Genomic DNA, 15,113 nt, shown 5'->3' on the forward strand with positions numbered 1-15,113 from the left:
ATTAGAGAAATGCAATTAAAATCATAATGGGATACCCTCTCGCACCTATTAGAATGGCTATTATCAAAAAGACAAAAGAACCAGTGGCACATGCCTTAATCTCAGTAACTCAGGAGGCTGAGGCAGGAGGATTATAAATTCAAGGTAAACCTCAGCAACTTAGTGAGACCTGATCTCAAAATAAAAAGTAAAAAGGTCTCCAGATGGCTATCAGGGGTAAAGTCCCCCTGGGTTCAACCCCCATCATAAATAAAAGAAAAAGAAAGACAAAAGATTTTAAGTACTGGTCAGGATGTGGAGAAACTAGAATTCTTGTACTATGTTTGGGGGAATGTAAATTAGTACAGTCATTATGGAAATCAGTATGGGAAGTTTCTTTAAAAATTAAAAATAGTGCTCAGTTGGGAGAGTGCTTGCCTTGCATGGACAAGGCCCTGGGTTCAATCCCCAGCACCAAAAACAACAAAAACAAAGAACAAAAAACTACCCTATGGTCCAGCCAATCGGTGGATGAATGGATACAGAAAATGTGGTTTAGAAATATAAGGGGATACTCTTTAGTCTTTAAAAAAAATAAGGAAATTCTGTCATTTATGACAAATGAATGAGGCCAAAGGACGTGTTATTGGGGGAAATAGCCACGCACAGGGCAACAATCACATGATCTCACCTACATGTGGAATCTATAAAAGTTGAACTCATAGAAACAGAGAGCAGAATGGTGACTGCCAGGGGCCCAGGAGTGGCTGGGCTGTGGAGGGGGAAGATGCTGGTCCCAGGAGAACAAATTACACTTAGATGAGAGAGATGAGTTTAAGGGATCTATTGTGCAATATAATGACTACAGTTAATAATAACATACAACAGAATGAGTACAGTTGATAATGTTATCTACACTAAAAATGACTCAAAGAGTAGATTTTAAGGGTCCTCACCACAAATAAGAATATGAAGTAATGTATATGTTAAAAAGCTTGACTCAGACATTCTTCAATGTATACATGTTTCAAATTATGTTATATGCCATAAATATGTACAAATTATTATTATTATTGTTGTTATTATCATCATCATCAGGGATTGAACCTAGGATTGTTTAACCATTGAGTCACATCCCCAGCTCATTTTATTTTTGAGAGAGAATTACATCATAAATCCCACCATGGAAGTGAGTAAACTGGGAAGATATTTAATTGGTAGATTTCTACCTCCTTCCCCAAACTGGAGCTCTGTTACAACAAAAAGGAAGAAGTGGAGCTAGGATGAGCAATGAGCACTGTTGACTCCAATTAGCACTGGGCCTGAAAGGGGGATAACCATCACCAAACTTCTCCCCATGCCATCTTCACATATTTTATGGCCTCTGTATTAGCCTGCTTTCTGTTGCTCTAACAAAATACCCGAGAACAGATCATTTATAAGGAGGTAAGGTTTATTTAACTCAGAATCCAAGATTTGGCAGCTCCTGCAAGAGATCTCTGGTGAGGGTGTTCACCAGATTGCGTGGTCAGAAAACAGGGAGGGACCAATCTGGCTCTTTTTATAACAACTCCCTCTTACAGGAGCAAATGGGGGCCCATGAGAAGTCCATTACTCCCTTGAGAGGGCATCTTGCAGAGTGACTGAGTTACCTCCCACTAGGCCCACCTCTTTCAGGTTCTACCACCTCATCACTGAGGACCAACCCTCCAGCCTTTGAACCTTTGGGGACAAACCACATCACATCATCACAAGCTCCAACAAAGCTACCATCATAAGAGCAGGATGTCCCAGTCTACAACATGTGCGTATGTGGGGGCGGGGGAAGGTTGATCTCAGAAGTCACTGGAAGCAGCCAGAGCCCCCATTCCAGAACCTCTGTGATGTCACTTCTGTTGTCATGGCAGTCTGGGTGCCAACCCAGAAGAGTTCGTTGGTGGCTTCAGTCTGTGAGACTTGGTGGTCTAGCCATGGCCTCTTCACAGAGTATCACGCCCCCAAATGAACCTCCGATCGAATCCTCATGGCTGAAACCAAGCCTGTTTCCAGCTTTTAATGCAATGCTTCTTATTACGATAAGTGGCATCTACTTTGCCTTCCCGTGAGTCTCCCACGGAAGGTGTCAGTGTCTTAGACACAGAAGAGAAAATAGACAACGACAGTACAGAGGCAGGGAGGGAAGTGGAGAGAGAGGGTCAGCAGGGGAAGGAGGATATAGAGTTAGAGGGAACCCAATGTGAAAGCACAGAGGTCTGGAGTGCCTGACGCATTTAGGGAACTATGAGAGACTGGTAATGCTGGTGACATTTTGTGGAGTCTCCATGGTCTGTCTCTAACCTGGATATTTAGATCTGTCCTTAAGGCGAGTGAGTCCTACCTCAGGTGAACTAGGCCTCGTGGGGAGCTCTGGGTTTCCCCAGACTAGGACTGAGTCTGGCTCTGGTTTCAGGTGCCGGTGGCTGGCTCAGAATGGGCATTGGGAATTCAGTGTGGTGCCGGGCCTACTTTTTCTTGTGTCCTTCGGGAGCCTCATCTTCCTCAACGGGTCAGACCCAGGCATTTTACACAAAGGTAAGGCCTCAGACCCCTGGAGAAGGAGGTGGTATCCCAAGGGCTGATGCCTATAGGGGTGATTTCAAAAATGCTAACCCCCCTCAACCCCACCCCCCGACCCCGTGGCCTCAGGAGCCCTTCCCTCCATGTCATCATTACTTGGGCCCTGGCACTTCATTTCCCAAGCCACTGAAGTGTGAAAAAACAGAATCCTGGAGGTGTTCCAGTTGCTTTAGAAGGAAGGACTGGGCAGGCTGGCAAGAGAGGCCAGCAGGCTCTTCCAAACCATGCAGTTCACTCCTCCTCCTTCCCATTTTACACACGACTTCAAGCACTGATCACTATTCCAAAAGGGGAGAGCTCTGTGTAGAGCTCCTGTGGCTGGACAGCCCTTTCTCTCTGACTGCCACCCATCTGAGTGGTCAGCTTGCTCAACAGGGACCGGGATTCCCCTGCCCTCCTCCTCCCCACCCTTCTTGTTGCCCAATGATGCTATGGGGCGGCCCCAAGCAGTAGAGTGGTGGAAGGGCCTCCTGCCACTGCCCAAATCTCTTCCCCTGCCAGGCTCCTTAGAAGAGGACCCCAACATTCAATACATAGCACAAGTGAACAACACGGCCTTTCGCCTGCAGTGGTGCTCGAAGTGTTCTTTCCATCGCCCACCCCGGACCCACCACTGTCCCTTCTGTAATATCTGTGTGGAGGTAAGTACTCCTCCTTCCTGTCCACTCACCAACCCATCCCAGGGCACCTGGCCAGGACCAGGAACCTCACATCATATGTGGTCCAGGGGTGGGTATGAGACCATCTTCCCACACTGCAACAAGTGGCTCTCAGCCACTCTTGGTCACTTATATATGTTATTGCCTCCAGTTCTGCACTTGTCCTGAGACGCTGGCCTTGCTTGCACAGGTGCTGACATGCAAAGGGCACCATCTGTGCTGAGCCTGGTGGAGTCAAGGGGAGGAAAGGCAGTGACTGTCCCACTAGCTTGCTGATACTAGATACCCATAACTTTAGGCCGGCTGCTGCCCTGTTCTGGGTATCGTTGCCTGTCCACCTCTGGGTGTCCAATTGAGGGTTTCCTGGGGTCCGAGTGCTCTTCTCTCATGTGCACACCCTGCACGGGTTTCCAAGTACAGAAGGCTGACTGGGCAAGAAATTCTTCTCATCCTTACCCAGTATCTGAAAAAATACAGCTTCAGAGCTTTTCTGTATCCTGCTCAAAGTGACACCAGGCAGGTCTTGTCTCTAAAGACCTCACTCATGACAAATGACCTGATGAGCCATGGCGTCCTAACTGTGCTCTATCCATGGACGTGCTGGTTTCACCCTGGAGATGGGAGCTCACGTGCAGGGCCAAGAGCAGGAGGTCTAGGGGCTGGGTTGAGGGGGGGCCTCAAGATTTGGGGGTATTGGGCTAAGCCAAATAGACCCTCAAGGTCTGCCTTCTCTCCCCTAGGACTTTGACCACCACTGCCCGTGGGTAAACAATTGTGTAGGTCAAAGAAATTTCCGCGTATTCGTGCTGCTGCTGGTGTCCCTGTGCCTTTATCTGGTTGTTCTTCTGGCTACCAGTGTGCTTTTTCTCATTCGTACAAGACACATGCCCTTGTCGCTGGACTCAGCCATGGCGTATCCACACAGTCCCAAGGGCCCATACTGGGAAGAGAATGGGTTGTGGGGAGGGACGGACAGCCAAGGGGCAGGACAGCCAAGAGGGGGGGGTTAACCGAGGGCAGGGCTGATGGTGTGGGCAGGGCTAAAGGGAGAAGCTACTTGGGAGGACCTATGAAGGTCAGGTTGAAGGCGAGTGGGGTCAGGGAGATGGGCGTGGTAGGATGGACTATGGAGTTAAGAATCTAGGGAGGCCAAGAAGTGGGGTAATGAAGGTTAAAAAGGGACAAGTGGGAGGACAGCATGGTGGGGTGAGGTTCCTCTTGGGTGTGCTGGATTAATTGTCCAGTCCAGGGAGGAAAAAGTGGGTGGGCGGGGCCAGCCGGGGCGGGGCTAATGAGGACGTGTCGGTCGTTGGGCGGGGCCAGGAGAGAACAGTTTGTCTGTTCTTCTTAGCTTGTGTATGCAAAGCATCCTAGTAGCTGTACCCGTCTTGGTACTCCTGCTTCCTGTCATTCTGCTCCTGATAATGCAGGCTGTGTCGGTGAGCAAGGTAAGCGAGTACTGCAATACCAGACGGTGCGGAGGCATCTTGCATCTTTGGGAATCCGGCACTTTCGGCTGATCTTCACTGCCCTTGGTCCTGATGGTGCCTCATGAGTCCTTCCAGACCCACCCCTTAAGATGCAGCTCAGATCTTTCCTCCCCCTGGAGCTCAGTGGTCATTCTTCCTCCTGGGTGCATTGCATGGAGAGCCTGTTATTTGAGGGATGGGTACATCCTGTGCTTGTGTTGATAAAAGAACTCTGCGATCAGAATAACACCAGCAGACACCTAGGAAAACGCTTGAGAACGGGGGTCGGTCCTGAGTGGTATAGCAGCCTGCAAGAAACTGACTTTGGCGAGGCCAGCATTGTAGAGGAGGACGTGCCACTCTTCCTGTCCTAGGTGTGATTTTGCAAAGGTGGAAGACAGGAGGGTGTTGTCTGTGAAAGGCACACCTTTGCAAAAAGGCACAGAAACCCGAAAGTAGGATGTTAAGGAAATGAGGAAGGAACGATTCTAAATCAAACCCAAGGTGGCATGAGCAATGAAGTTGACCCCGTGGGAGTCAAGATTAAAAAGCCCCTAAAAGTTGAGCGTGAAATTTAGTTTTGATGAAGTGGAAACCTGGGAGCCATGGTGGGATTTAAAAACAAAAAACAACAAAAACTCATTTATTGAGGAATAAATTAAAACTGCAAAATTCACCCTTTTAGTCTAGGATAAGGGATTTTGACAAATGGATACTGTCCTGCATTCTCCAGCATGATCAAGTTTAGGCAGTTTCTTTACTCCAGAATATCCTTTCATTCACCTGTTGTTGTCAATCTCTCTCCCTATGTCCTTCTGGTTTTTCTTTTTTTCCAGGATCACATGTAAATGGAGTCATTGCCTTCTTTTCTCTGGCTTTATTTATTTAGGACAATGTATTTGAGATTCATCCATGTTGTTGCTCATATCAGTATTTTATTTCCTTTTATTGCTGTGTAGAAGCGTATGGATGCCCTATAGATTGTTTATACATTCACCAAACGAAGGATTTTTTACATTATATCTAGTTTTTGCCAGTATTTTTGTTTGTTTTGTTTTGTTTTTTTCATACTAGAAATTGAACCCGGGGGTGTTTAATCACTGAGCCACATTCCTAGCACCCCTCCCATTATGCTTTAAAACATTTTTTTTTTTTTTTTTAATTTTGAGACAGGGTCTCACTAAGTTGCTTAGCGCATCACTAAGTTGCTGAGGCTGACTTTGAACTTGCCATCCTCTTGCTTCAGGCTCCCAAGCCTCTGGGATTATAGGTGTGGGCCACTATGCCCAGCTAGTTTGGGGTAGTTATAAATAAAGCTGCCCCAAACATTGATGCACAGGCATGTGAACATAAGTTTTCATTTTTGTTGAATAAATTCTTAGGGGTGGCATTGCTGAGTCATAAGGTAAACACGTGTGGAACTTTGTAGGAAATTGCCAAATTTGTCTTCCAAAACAACTGTAAGGTTTCTAAATTCTACCAGCAATGTTTGGGAATTCCAGTTGCTTCACATCCTCACCAACATTTCACACTTTTTTTTTTCAAATATCTTTTAGGTATCAGTTGACCTTTCATTTATTTATATGCAGTGCTAAGAATCGAATTCAGTGCCTCACACACACTAGGCAAGCATTCTACCACTGAGCCACAACCCCAGCCCCTCACACTGTCCTTTGTTATTTGGTTTTGTCTTTTAATCAAACCTGTCTTATTAGATGAGTTGTAGTATTTCATTAAGGTTCCAGGTTGTGTTTTCCTAATGAGTAATGATGTTGAGCCTATTTTCATGTCTGTTTGGCCATCAGTGGGTCTTTGGTAAAATGTTTACTCCTGGCAGGGCACGGTGGCGCACACCTGTAATCCCAGCAGCTTGGGAGGCTGAGACAGGAGGATTCCGAGTTCAAAGCCAGCCTCAGCAAAGCGAGGCACTAAGCAACTCTGTGAGACCCTGTCTCTAATAAAATACAAAAAAATTGGACTGGGGATGTGGCTCAGTGGTTGAGTGCCCCTATATTCAATCCGTGGTACCCACTCCCCCAAAAAGCGTTTACTCCAATCTTTTGCCCATTTGAAAAAACGGTTGTTTTCTTATTGAGTTTTAAGAGTTTTCTACATCAGATTCAGATCTAGGTTTTGCAAATCTCTTCTTGCAATCTGTGACTTGTCATTCCATTTTCTTCATAGCATTTTCCCAAGAGCAGGAGTCCTTAGTGTTGTTTTTCTAGGACTAGGGATTGAATCAGGGGTGCTCAACCACTGAGTTCTCCCTCAGCATTTTGTGGCTGTTGTACATTCTACATAGAAAATTGTCATCTGTGAAGAACAGTTTCATTACCTTCTTTCCAATCTGTGTATCTTTATTGCTTTTTCTTTTTAGTGTTGAATAGGAATGACAGGGGTGGGCATCTCTGCCCTGGCATTCCTTTAGTATGGCAATCTCTTGACTAAAGGCTCTTTCAGTAAGACTGGTGGGCAGCATCAGTGGGGGAGGGGACGCTGCAGACCCCGAGACAGTGAACAGACAGAGGAGCCTACCTGCTCATCACCTCCCATCCTTTTAGTCACCAGCCCACCACTGCCATATCTGGTCCTCCTCCCACCTGAGACTCTGTGCTTGGCCCTTATTCATCAGCCCTGCCTTGCCTTGACCTTTACTGCTTTGTGTACTGAAGGCCTTCAGCCCAGATTTTCCTGGGCCATGTGATTTTTGACTAGGAAACTATGATTGGGCCTCCCCACTGCCCCTGTCCTCCCAGATAGTGAAATTCAATTAAGGCATAATTTTAGAAAAAATGAGAGGTGGGGAAATGAAATGGGAGTGGGGTGGTGACATTGTCTTTGGAGCAATTGAGCAGCACAAGGAAGAGTTTAAAAGGTATCTGAAAGGGGCTGGGGTTGTAGCTCAGTGGCAGAGAACTTGCCTAGCATGTGTGAGGCACTGAGTTTGATCCTCAGCACCCCATTCAAATTAAAAAAATAATAAGGTCTATCAACAACTAAAAAATATTTTTTAAAAAAGGGGGGTATGTGGAAGGATGAGGTAAGAGGACAGGTGTGGCCAATGGAGACAGAACAAGGATCTTGCACAGGGAGGCACAACATGATGAGGAGCCCTGAGAAGGCAGGAGAAAGGAGTGCAGTGTCAGCATTGTCTGGGGAGAGCTGCTCACAAGTGGGTCGAGGGAGGTCACTCTTCCTAGGAGCCTAGGAAGGCAGGAGGCCCTGGGTCACTCTTGGGCTCCCCTGCCCTTAGAATCTTGCTCCAGGCCTGGGCTGAGCCCTGGCTTAGCTGACTGACTTAGGAAGAGTCACTGGGAGATGGCCTTGCCCAGTCCTGCTGATTCTGAGCTCCTCTTCCCATCCCCATCTCCCTCCAGGGCAAATCCCTCCGGAACAACAACCCCTTCGACCAGGGCTGTGCCAACAACTGGTATTTGACCATTTGTATGCCAGTGGGACCCAAGTGAGTTGGTAAACTGAAGGCTCAAGTGGTGGACCTCTGGGGCTGGTGGGAGTGGGGTGAGATAAAGCTGGGTCTTCTTCCTTGGTCCCTGACCACAGCTCCCAGGCCCTGTCACCCATTGTCCTTTCCTTTGGGGTTTACTCCAGGGCACTCTGGGAGCCTCTGGGAACGTCCCCATTCATTGCCCTTCTAGGTTCTTGCCCTAAGAAATGGGGTAGAGGGGAAATGCAGCTGGGATGAGACTCCTGGCTGGGAACCCTGGGCTCTGTGCTTTCCAAGCTGAGGGTGAGGGTGGTCAGGGGGACCAGGCCAAGGTGGGTATGACTCCCTGCATTTGGTCTATCACGCCCCAGGTACATGTCTACAGCTACTTGGATGCAGCAGGAGGAAGGCACGGAGTGGGACCCTGAGCAAGGGGACCCAGTGCACACACGGTTCTCACCACAATATTCCCGTCAACACCGTCCCACAGAGCTCCCTGGGCCCACATCTCCATCACATGGGCAGGGCCCCCCAGGGAGTGGCGAGGCTGCAGCTTTACAGGAGGTGAGGAATAGTGGGTTTGCATTGGGAGAGGGATGTCTGTGGGTCACACATGTGTTGGGGGAGGCTCCTGAGGTTGGGCTGGCCCTGAAGCTGAAGCACATGGAGCTTAAGGAACGGAAATATGAACCTGAGTGTGCGGGTTCCAGGTTTCAGAGCACTCCCAGGTGTTGCTCAATAGACAAAGAGAAAAGACTGCACCACTAATTTGCTAGTTGGCCTTGGCCAGTCCCTTACCTTTCTAGGCCTCAGTTTCCTCAGTTATTAATGAGGACTGAGACTAGTCATTTATGTTTTAAAGGAGATTCTTTTTGGGGGGGAGGGGGGACAGGGAATTGAACTCAGGGCACTCGACCCCTGAGCCAAATCCCCAGCCCTATTTTGTATTTTATTTAGAGACAGGTTCTCACTAAGTTACTTAGTGCCTCACTTTTGCTGAGGCTGGCTTTGAACTTGTGATCCTCCTGCCTCAGCCTCCCAGGCCACTAGAATTATCGTCATGTGCCACTGTGCCTGGCTCTTTTTTTTTTTTTTTTTTAATGGAAATTTATACTTGAAATCCCATGTGAAATATATGAAGTGGAGCATTAGGAGTGCAGTAGGGTAGATAACCCATGGTGCCCCCCAAGGGCCCTTGCATTACTTGGGGTACCAACCCTCTCCTTTGTCCTGCCTCCTGGGGCCCAGAGCCATGACTGTGAACTGCAGGGTAGGGGCTAGAAAGAACACCCATGTATTGACTTATGTGTTTAGATTTCCATCAGCCCGATGCCGCAGCAAAAAGCCCACAGAGAAGGCTTGGCCTCCCATCCACGAGCCTCTCACTCACCCATTCACACTGCTGGATACCAGGACATCTGAACTTCATCTTCTGAGCCTCCATGTGGAGACCTCTCGTAGCTGAGCCCTCAATCACTCCCCTATTGGGAGTGCTAAGACTTCCATTCCTGTTGTACATTTGTAAATAGTTTTTACTTCTTCCTATGGCTGCTCTGTCTGTTTGTTCCTGGTTTAGAGAAGCGGTGTTTCCTGGGGATGTAGGGAGGCTCTGAGGGGTTGGAACAAAGCCCTCTTGGAAGGGAAAGATCCTTGCTCTCTGGAGACCCAAGCTAGGGAACCAACATTGTCTAGCTCATTGACCTTGAGCAAGTCACTTGTCATTTCTCTCATCTTTAAAATGTGGCAACAGTAATAGTCACAGTGACTGACCTGGCTGGCTTCCTGGCAAGGGCTGGAGATGAGAGGAGAGAAAACCCCCAGCTAGCACTAGGGATGGAACAAGCCCTGCCCTGCAGCATCCCTGTCTGACTACAGGGGGTGCCTGCTGCCCAGGAATTTGAAAACCAAGTCTGGCCCAGCCCTCTAGTTGGAGGTGAGCCAGCCTGAGTCAGTCTGGAGCCCCCTCCTGGCCGCCTCCTCCCCAGATGTGGGAGGGTGGGGGCATTCATCCTGCATCTCTCCTGCAACTGTGTCCCACCCTGGTCCCTTCCTCCTGGGGTGCATCAGGTGCTGGTTCTGGTCCTGTCCCTGGGGTAGACTCAGGTCTTTTGAGTCTGCAGGCCCCAGAGTGTTGGGCAGGGGGCACATCAAACCGTGTGTCTGTTAGTCTCCAGAGTGTGATCTTGGGACTGGGAATAATATCACCTTTGTAGTAGGTTGTTGGAGGAGGAGGTGAGGTGTTTCATCTAGTGCACAGCAGGCAAGCAATGAATGCAGCTGGAATGATTTATGGTGATTTTCTCCACTAGTTGGGCGACCCGACCATGTCAGAATTTCCAGAGTACTATTAGTGGTTGTGGGGCTCTCTGAATTTGTATCAAGGACCCCATATCATCTTGCCACATGAAGCATCAGGACAGACAAACTATACTGCTTCTTTCCATACTTGTATCTGGGTGAAACCATCTTGTGTGACAAAGGTGGAGGCAAAAGGATGTCACCCAAGGGGTCAGATGCATGTCCCCTAGGGTGTGTGTGTGTGTGTGTGTGAGAGAGAGAGAGAGAGAGTATGCACATGTTTGGTATGAGCTCATCCTCGGGGGTTTGTTCGCCCAGCCCCTTATCCTTTCTGACCAACTTTAGGAGGTGGGTGACCTATGATGCAGGATGTGTTTCCAAGTCTCCAGACTACAAAGTCCCACCACAAGGCTGCTCTTCCCTCTTCCTTTCCTCCTACACCTCTCCTGGGAATCCCCGGCCCAGCCCCATCCGCCTGCCCTGGCTTGAACTCCAACTCTTCTCATCCCCTTTCCCTGCCCAATATCTGTCTCCCTGGTCTCAAGTCCCTTTGGGGCTTAAGGCTTTTCTCAAATCTTATTCCTGCTCACTTCCTCTGTCTGGGAAGCCCAAGTTCATGGGCACATGGCAGAGAAGGAGGGGAGGAGTCCCTGTGCCCAGGTTTTAGTGCCTGTGAACCTGTGTGTGCAGGAGGGATGGCTCAACCCTGCTGACCATCAGGGGGAAAGGCCAAGTGGGGAAGCCAGAGGCTCCCAAGCTCATTCCCAAAGGACAGCCCCCCCAATAAACTGGATCTGAGTGAGGGAGGAGAGAGGTGGTCCAGGAGCCTGGGCCAAGGCCTGGATGTGCATCATGGAACTGCCTGGGAGGGGGAGTGCTGGAGGGAGTCCAGCTCCATGGGGGGCCGAGAAGGCCAGGCCCCAGTCTCTGAGGAGTTCATGCTGCCTCCTCCAGCCCCGCTGGCTGTCCCCCTGCCATCCTGCCTATCCCCCTGCCATCCTGCCTGGTTCAGATCTGCACTCATTGGCTCCCTGCCTTCAGGTATACAGGGCCTCACTCACTCTCAAGCAAGGGCCTTTTAAGTCCTAAGCTAGATGTGAGACATCTCCTTGACAATCTGGTCCTCAGTTTCCCCACTAGGGAAGGATGTAATTTCCCTCAGATTCTCAAAAGAGGACATGGCCTATCCAAAGGCAAAGACTTCCTGCTCTGGGATGAAGATTTTAGGTGTGTCCGCCCCCTGCCCCCAGCCTAGGATTCCTAGGATTTCCTTAAGAAAGATCCTTGGATCAGGCTCACTGCTTCTTGAGCGTTAAGTGGGACATAGAACATCCCTTCCTTTGACGTCCTCCACCATACCCTCTACCCTAAGCCTTGGGCCAGTCTTGTGACTCCTTGCCAAGTTGAGAGGCCCCAACTGGGCTGCACCCCCTTCCCTTTTTGCCCCCTTCTCATTTCTGCTGAATGTGCCCTTGATTCTCAGACATGCCCCACCCAATCCTTGGTTCATGGATAAGGCAAGGGGTGTTATAAGGGCCCAGTTATGGGGCCCACTGTCCACATACCCAGGAAACTCTGCCATCCCTGGGCCAGTGCCAAGAAATGGCCCCCACGCCTGCAGGGCTACCAGGTGCCCACAAGCTCCTAGAACCGTAATGCCAGATTCGTGGGACCCCAATAGACCTCCAGGAGCCGAATCTGATGCAATTGCACAAGAGTCTTTATTGCAGGCTCGAGCCTGGACTCTTAACCGTTTACAACGCAGCGGTCCTGAGTAGTGAGTCCCAACCCTTAGCTCAGTGAGGATTTATAGGTTTTGGGGGGATACGCTATGCATCACAACATCACACAGCAAATCATTTTATACCGCGGGAAAATCAAACAACAATTCTTAACATTGATGAGCACATTCACTGGCGGGAACAAGTTGGGTAAGGGTAGTTGGTGAATTCAAATGGTGGATATATTTGAACTGATTGGTTTAGGCCCGGAAGGGTTGCAAGAGTCTATATGCCAAACTGCAGGGTTGCCTAATCATGTTATACATCACGGAAACTACTGGGAGGTCACCTGACATTTCAGATATTTTTCCTGTCTCATGCTGATTGGTGGTTGCTAGCGGGTTGCTATGGGTCCTCACCTAGGGTAACTGAGTCAGGGGCACCTAGCACCGCAGATCCCTTTTGTTAAACAACTCAGCAGGGTGGGTATGTGCCTAAGAGCCTTCTGTGGGTTTTTCCAAGGACAAGAGTCATGCTCCCTCCCTCTGGACAGGCCTTGAGGTAGAAGCTGGTTTCTCAAAAATGGAGTGACATCAGTTTCTCAGAACCTGGGATGGAGAGCCTAGCATCTCCAGACCTTTCCTCATGGGCCTCTTGGGAAGTCAGGGCATATAGGATGAGACTCAACCTAGTCACCCAGCTCTGCCGCCAACTAATGTGCCACAGGAGAATCTGTCTTCCCTTTGCTCAGACTTGAAGTCCTCAAGATAATCATAGATACCACACTGAGGGTCACAGACTCTTAAGTCTTTAGGGAGGGAAGGGACTCAGGGCTACCTCATCCAGCTGTCTGCCAACCCCAGTTTCGCAGATGGGGCTCTGGGACCTGCAGAGGGAAGAGTTTGCCCAAGATAACCTGATGGCATCAGCCTGATGGCTTTCTCTGGTTCCCAGGGGACCACTCTCATTCCTGCTTCCAGGGCCGTTCCAGCAGGGGAAGGGCTTGGGCAGTGACCACAGGGCCCCACTCTCTAGGCAAACTTAGAGCTGGCAGTGAAGTTCAGCACAGGGCTGTCTGCTGACAAGGCGGCCAGTTTGAACCCCTCTCCAACCCTGCACTGTGCCCATAGTGCTCCTGCTGCCTCTGGCTCAGCCCTGTCCTGCTCTGCCTGACGGCCCCACCCAAGAAGGCCCTGCAAGTGGCTGAGGGTGAGGCAAGGCTAGGACCCCTGGGGCAGAGGAGCTGGTTGTCTGAGGAAGTGGGGGTGTCCTGCCTCTTTTACACACTTTAGAATTCCTTTGTTCTCATGCCTTCTCTTCCCCACAACCTGCTTACTTGACCTAAAAGATGGAGTGATCCAAGGGCCAGAAGGAAGTCAACCAGGGGTGCTGGCAAGAAGGGAGCAGCCTAGGAGGCATTCATTAACAGCCCCTACAACTCCCTGCAGGGAGGAATAATCCCTGGAGGCTGGTAACCTTGGCAACAGGTGGAAAAGGGGAAGTGCTCTAGAGGTATTAACATTTTATTACTTTTCCTTTCAAACCAGCCCCCATCTTTCTTTTTTTTTTTTTTTTTTTTTTAAAGAGAGAGAGAGAGAGAGAATTTTAATATTTATTCTTTAGTTTTCGGCAGACACAGCATCTTTGTTTGTACGTGGTGCTGAGGATCGAACCCGGGCCGCACACATGCCAGGCGAGCGTGCTACCGCTTGAGCCACATCCCCAGCCCAGCCCCCATCTTTCTGATCTGACCCCTTACTTATTACTTGCACTGTCCTTTTGTCCCCACCAACAACACTTTCTGAACATGTGTCCTATGAAGACAATGAAATTTGATTCCACGTGTACAGACCACTGATTACTTCAATTTTCCTTACTTCCAATCACCTCTCCCCGTACCTTCGACCTCCCTGCTTCTTTATCATAAATATCCCTAAACCTTATGGGGGAGAGATCTGAGACTTGATCTGTCTTCTGGCTTGGCTGCCTCCTAAATAAACCTTTTCTCTTTTGCAAAACTGGTCATTTTGAGATAGTAATTTGGGAAGACAGAGAGACACACTAAGTGTCAAAAGAAGCACCATAAACCACTAAATGTGAAAGGCTCCCTCCAACAGTTGCAACTTTGAGGGCAATGTGCAAGCGAGGGTGTGAAATTGTGTAGCTCTACCCTGCCTCCACCTCTAGACCAGCCCCTAGCTATCCTCCCTCTGCAAATACTAACACCCCATACCAACAGGTTGCTGTCTGTCTCTCTGGAGATAGCCTGCTTTACCCCAAAGGGGTCTCTCTCTTAAGATAAGCCCCCATTCTTCCTTGAATATGTATCTACTTCACAAATAAACCTCTGTCTCTGCCTTTGACTGGTGCATGGTAAAATTCTTTTCGGTCATGTCTGCAAGAACCCTGCTGGCCCTGAGTCAAGTTCTCCCTTTCTCTGGAAACTCCTCAGACCATTCTTTAGAGAAATATCTTCTCCTGTGACCAGTTCAGTGATTGGCATGCCATCTATGGGAGGCGGGTGGCCAGGACCATGCCTGATTCAGTAACTGACTGTCATGGAGAAGAGATCTCTCCCAAGAAGGGTCCAAAGAGTTCCCAGAGGGAACTCAGGGCAGCAAAGAATTTCAGCATGAGTCTGGCAAAGGCAGAGACAAAGGTTTATTTAGAAAGTAGATACACATTTAAGGGAGAATGCCATCTGTCTCGAGAGTGAGAAGCCCCTCCTTGAGTTGGAGGTCCAACATTTGTAGAAGGGCCATAGTCAGGGACAGGACTGGAGGTGGAAACAGGGTGGAGCTGCACAATTGTAAGCTCAGTTTTCCCTGAGTTTAGTATTTCCCTCATTTTACAAGGACACGAGCCAAGAGCCTGTCAAGATTTTAACACAGTGACTCCCACTGCTTGCCCGTTCTCAAGCCTGTCT

The 15,113-nt window shown here is 49.1% G+C and overlaps 1 protein-coding gene across 1 annotated transcript; it reads left to right on the plus strand.

The window, feature by feature from the left end:
* The first annotated feature begins 1,949 nt into the window (after positions 1-1,949).
* Positions 1,950-5,097, plus strand: LOC143407827 (palmitoyltransferase ZDHHC19-like). Its single transcript, XM_077108388.1, has 6 exons — positions 1,950-2,080; positions 2,429-2,550; positions 3,097-3,236; positions 3,995-4,167; positions 4,621-4,702; positions 4,966-5,097. The coding sequence occupies exons 1-6, from the start codon at positions 1,950-1,952 to the stop codon at positions 5,095-5,097; spliced, it is 780 nt and encodes a 259-aa protein (XP_076964503.1).
* Positions 5,098-15,113: the final 10,016 nt, after the last annotated feature.

Source organism: Callospermophilus lateralis, unplaced genomic scaffold, assembly GCF_048772815.1.
Source record: "Callospermophilus lateralis isolate mCalLat2 unplaced genomic scaffold, mCalLat2.hap1 Scaffold_6373, whole genome shotgun sequence".
Taxonomy (NCBI): Eukaryota; Metazoa; Chordata; class Mammalia; order Rodentia; family Sciuridae; genus Callospermophilus; species Callospermophilus lateralis.